Source organism: Emiliania huxleyi (assembly GCF_000372725.1).
Source record: "Emiliania huxleyi CCMP1516 unplaced genomic scaffold EMIHUscaffold_427, whole genome shotgun sequence".
Classification (NCBI taxonomy): domain Eukaryota; phylum Haptophyta; order Isochrysidales; family Noelaerhabdaceae; genus Emiliania; species Emiliania huxleyi.
Window position 1 is genome coordinate 3960 of NW_005198776.1, and position 5260 is coordinate 9219.

Below are 5260 nucleotides of genomic sequence, written 5' to 3' on the forward strand. Positions count from 1 at the left end.
CCCACCGCCGCCGCCCGCCCTCCATGATGCGTCTCCGCGCTACCCCCTGGCCGCCTCGCTCACATGCCGGCGTACGCCGGCCCGCCGCCCCCCTCGGGCACGACCCAGTCGATGTTCTGCGAGGGGCACTTGATGTCGCACGTCTTGCAGTGGATGCCTGTTCACGGTTGGAGGTGTGAAGAGGCGCGGCAGGGGGCGGGCGCCGCGCTGCCCTTCGGGTGGTTTGCAGTTTTGCGCGTTGATCTGCAGCCGCCGCTCTCCCTCCTCCTCCAAATACTCGTACACGCCTAAGAGTTGTGGGAGTAATCACGCCCGCCCTCCTGGGACCCAGTGCTGCCTTCCTTCCGACATGTCTTGGGGATCTGTGCTCGACTGTTCTTGGGGTTGTGCCTTTGTGTGTAGAGCGTCAGGGCGCATCATGACGGGATCGCTCATGACTGGGCTCTGGCCGGTTCGCACGACCCTGGGAGATCCGGCGGTGGTGGGCTTGGGGCGCCGTCCAACCGTTGCTGGGTTGCTGCAGCAGGCGGGATACCGGACGGCGAGCTTTGGCAAGTGGAACATCGGCTCCGACACTGTCAGCCCCATGGGAAAAGATCTGTACCCGCCCGCCGGTACGTACGGCTTCGAGACGATTCAGGGGTCAGGAAAGCCGCTGCAGCTCCCTTGTGCGTCGCTCCGCAGCAGCAGTGCGTGCCGCCTCGAACCGCGTCGCTGCGCGTGGAACGGGTCGAAGAACAACGCCACGTGCGGCGACGCCACCCAGCCTGCGCCGCAGGCTGGAAGAGCTCTTAGCGAGGCGCATCAGACGTGGTGGGGCCGAGACGACGCGTTCTTTACGGCAGCGATCGCGTGGCTTCACCGCACGGAACGCGTGGCCCCCCGCCGCCCCTTCTATCTACACGTGTGGCCGGTCACGCCACACAGACCGGTCCCGCGGCGGTGGTCGTGGCTGGCGAAGCGGCTGCTGCCACAGCTCAAGGGCCTCGACGAGACGCGGTTCGGGCAGACGGCCTAGATGCATGAGAAGATGACGCGTACCCCTGCGGCGCTCAGATGGATCACGAAAAGCCCGAATCCTCATGCACCCTTGTCACACTCTCTATAGGCCGGGGATGCAGGAGAAGATCCGCCGGCACCGCAAGGAGTGCTTCGGCTGGTCGATGTTGGGGCGGCGCACGGAGCGGGCGAATGGGACGGGCTCCCCTGAGAGACGGCACGGTGCGGGGCAAATTGCGGGGCACGGGCGAGAGCACTCCATACCCTGCTCCGCCGCCGTCGAGAAGGGCAAGTCGGAGGGGCTGGTCGAGGAGGGGCTCGCGGCGTACTTGGGCGAGCTCTATGGCATGGACCGAGGGATGGGCCGGCTCTTCGCCGCGCTCGACGCGCTCAAACGCACCAACGACACAGTCACGCTCTTTACGAGCGATCACGGTCCGGAGAAGAAGCTCGCGGGGGAGATGGGGTACACGGGCCTCGCGCGGGGCTACAAGACCAGCACACTTGAAGGCGGCATCCGGCTGCCGTATGTGCTGCGCTGGCCGAACGGGGGCGTACCACCCGGCCGGGTCGACGGGGCGTCGGTCATCTCCAACGTGGACTGGCTGCCGACCGTGCTGCGCCTCGCAAAGGTTGCGGCGTCGGGGCGCCGCTGGGGCGGGGACGGAGTGGACGTGCTGCCGCACTGGCTCGGACGCACCGGTGCGCTGCCGCACCGGAAGCCTCTCTTCTGGTCGAGTACGAGTTGGCGAAAGATGGTCGTGCGCGTCGGCCCGTGGAAGCTGACCGGCGTCGAGCGGGAGCGGCCGGCGTGCAACAGCAGCGGCATAGCCGGGTTGCCGCTGCGGCTCTTCACCGCCGCGGAGCTGAACGAGCTGAAGCTCCTCAATGGCACGAGCTGCACGCGCCTCGGCCTGGCGAGCCTCTACCACATAGACCGCGACCCGGCCGAGGAGCGCAACCTACTGGAGATGCTTATCGCCCCCCCGCCGGCTGCGGATGCCCGCCTGGCAGAGCATGTGGCGTCGGCCGCGCGCCGCTGCGTGCGGCTGGTCTCCACAGAGTACCGCCCGCTGCTCAAGCTGGAGGGTGCTTATAGCCCCTTTGGTTCGGTAAAGCGCATGCTATGAGTGTGTGTGTAGTCCGTGCATGTGCATCGGGCATGTGCATATGATATGTGGGCTGTGGCACCTACGGCTCCGCTAAGTCTCACGCGAGGGGGTCGGGGGGCCGGTCACGTGCGAGGGGCTCGGCCGGCGGGAAAGTGGCGCCCGGCGTCGAGGTGCAGTTCCGCGTGGTCTTCACGCCCCGCGCAGCGCAAGACTACATCCTCCATCCTCCGACCTATATGTATGTATGTAGGAAGGTGAATGAAGAACAGTCAGGCTCGGACTGGACACCGACGCGGTATGGGTGGACGCTGGACAGATGATGACGACACGCACGAGCGACACACAGACACAAACAAGCTCACAAGACACACAGCCAGCGGGCTGCCACACATCCTGAGTGGGCGTACACATCACTCAGGCCACGTCCCCCCTGTCGCCCCCCCCAGCACTCCAAGGTGCCAAGAGACAAACAACAGCACAACAACACAGACAGGCGACAGGGGCGAACGTGTGAGACTAGAGCAGGCTTGCTCCGCCTCTAGCAATTTCGTCGCCTATACCGTGCGACGCGATTTAGCGTGCGCACGCAGTCGAAATTCTTTGCGTGGTAAAATTCTTTCGGCCCCGTTGCCGCTGCCAGCCGCCTTCGCCCCAGCCGCTGACTTCGCCCGGGGCCTGCAACCATGCAAAGGCCGCACTGGCCGCAGCAACAACGCGCTCCGCCATGTGCCAACCACCACGCAATGCACCAGCAGCACCCTCAGTGGCAGCAGCCGCCGCCGCCGCACGCTCGCGCATACGGCTACAACCAACACGGAGGAGGGTGCCGGGCGATGCCGGGGTATGGGGCGATGCCGCCCAGCTACCAGCATCCTCCCACGCCGCAGTACCTCGGCTACGGCCAACAGTACGCGGCCGCGCCACACCCGTACGGCCAGAGCCCCGCCGCCGCGCAGCACCATGCGCAGCATCCGGCCTACGCAGCGCAGCAGTGGAGCGCGTGCTCCGCCGCCGCCGCGGCCGGAGCCGTGGCTATGGCTGCGGCTGTCTCCGGCGCCGGCGCCGGCGCCGCGTTCGTGCCGCCAGCTGAGATGCAGCCCAAGGAGCAGCGGGCCGCCGCCGAGTTCGATCGGCCAGAGGCGCAGGCGGCAGAGGCGGCGGAGGAGGAGGCGGCGGAGGAGGCGGCGGAAGAGCAGGAGGCGCCGCGCGAGGAGCTGACCGAGTGGAGCGTGCAGCAGAAGCCGTTCGGGGACGAGGAGCAGGACGAGGCTGCGGCGGAGGAGGTCACCTCGCGCCGCCCCGCCGACCCGGACGGCACGACTCGCTCGGAGGTTTCTCGGAGCTTTCTCGACGAGCTGCTCGAGCTTCGCCATGTGAATTAATCAAGTGTTGCTGTATCACTCGGAGGCGCTTCTCGACGAGCTCGAGCGGCTCGGCCTCCTCCGGCCTGGCGAGCTGGTCGACGCGCTCCTCGAGCGGCTGCCGCGGCTGGTGGGGCGGGGCGGGGGCGGGGGCGGCGCCACGAAGGTGAAGAGCCCGATGAGAAGAACACATCAGCATGCAAGTACAGCAGAAGCATGGGTGCTGCGCCCCAGGCGGCGCTCTTCACCTTCGTCACCGGCGTCGGCGCGTGCGGCGATCAGCTCGCCGTACGGTCGGGGGGGGGGACGCACGCGCCGCTGCGAGACGACGAGGCCCTCGCCGCCACCCGCTCGCTGCTGCGCTCCGGACGGCCGTCGCTCGTGATCAACGACGCAAAGTTCCTCGACTCGCAGTTTGGTGTCGCGGCGCGGAGGCGGCTCGGCTGCGCGGCCGGCGGGCTCTTGCTGGCTCTGGTGGCGGAGGAGGCTTCGGGCGCCGGGGGGGAGCGAGACAGCGCGCTCCTCCGGCCGCTCGGCGCTCGCACTAGCCCTACAGTGCACGACTCTTTGACGCTCTCTTGACGGTCTCCCCATATCTGACCGTATCTCACCCCCTCCGGGTGGCTGCATACCACTGTTGTGTCTCGCGTTGCGGGGGGGGGGAGCGGAAGGAGGAAGCTCTTCCCACTCCGCCGTCTCCCGCCGCATTCCCCCGGAAGGAGTTGCCCGAGATCAGGCGAGATCAGGCGAGCGGCCCCCCGAGACCTAGGCGTCCTCGAGGTCCTGACCGCGGCCCCGCTGAGCGCCGCGACGCAGAAGGGCGTGCTCGCCGCCGCCCGCGGCCTGCCCGGCCTCCTCCGGCGCGCGCACGCCTCCTTCAACGCCGCAAAGGAGGCCGCCATCGCAGCCTCGAAAGACGCCGCTGCCGCCGTCCGCGAGTCTCTCCCGGCGGCGACGGCGTCTCTGGCCACCGCCGCCGCCGCGACGGCGACGCCGGCGCCAGCATCAGGAAAGGCGGCGGCCGCCGCCGCTGCCGTGGCGGCGTTGAGTGGGCGCGTCGAGGCTGCGGGCCGTTTGGCGTGGCTGGAGCGGCAGTGGGCGAGTGAGTGGGAGCTGTGGTCGCGCTTGGCCGAGGAGGAGTCGCCGCTGCTCGCGGAGGCGTGGTGGCGGCTGCCGCTGCCTCGTAGGCTGCTGATTGGCAAGGCGGCCGCACTCCGGCGACGGCACGGGGATGACTGGACCCACCGATTACGAGGGCGCTCCCCCCCCCTCCCCTCCTTCTCAGGCGGCGACGTACCGGCTCGCACACGGGCTGCACTTCGAGGCGAGAGCCCTCCCTCGCTCCAGAGGCGGAGGACACGGCTGCTGAGCCCTCACTCTCTCTCCAGAGGCGGAGGACACGACTCTAGAGGCGGAGGACACGGCTGCTGAGCCCTCACTCTCTCTCCAGAGGCGCGGAGGACACGACTCTAGAGGCGGGGGACACGGCTGCTGAAGCGCGGGGAGCGTGACTGCTCTCAGGCGAAGCTGCGGCGGAGGCGCGGCCGGGAGACGGGCTACGCCTTCCTCCGCGGCGGCGAGGACGCGCAGCTCTACGTCGCCGCGGTCGAGGCGGGAACCCCGCTCGAGGACCCGCCTGTATTTCTTTGTGGCACTCGGGTTTCGTTCTTCACAGGCGGGAGTGCCGCTCGAGGAGCTGAGCGCCGCGGGGCGAGGCGGCGGCGGCGGCGGCGGCGGCGGCGGCGGCGGCGGCGGCGGCGGCGGCGGCGGCCGCGGCCGCGGCGGCGA

General features: G+C 69.1%; 2 protein-coding genes across 2 annotated transcripts; both read left to right on the forward strand.

The window, feature by feature from the left end:
- Positions 1–418: 418 nt before the first annotated feature.
- EMIHUDRAFT_244606 (hypothetical protein) lies at positions 419–2129 on the forward strand (the record flags this gene model as incomplete). Its single annotated transcript, XM_005769325.1, has 3 exons — positions 419–852; positions 928–999; positions 1109–2129. The coding sequence occupies 3 exons, from the start codon at positions 419–421 to the stop codon at positions 2127–2129; spliced, it is 1527 nt and encodes a 508-aa protein (XP_005769382.1).
- Positions 2130–3542: 1413 nt separating this feature from the next.
- EMIHUDRAFT_370166 (hypothetical protein) lies at positions 3543–4282 on the forward strand. Its single transcript, XM_005769326.1, has one exon. It carries the CDS (start codon positions 3689–3691, stop codon positions 4052–4054), a length of 366 nt encoding a protein of 121 aa, XP_005769383.1. The 5' UTR covers positions 3543–3688; the 3' UTR covers positions 4055–4282.
- Positions 4283–5260: the final 978 nt, after the last annotated feature.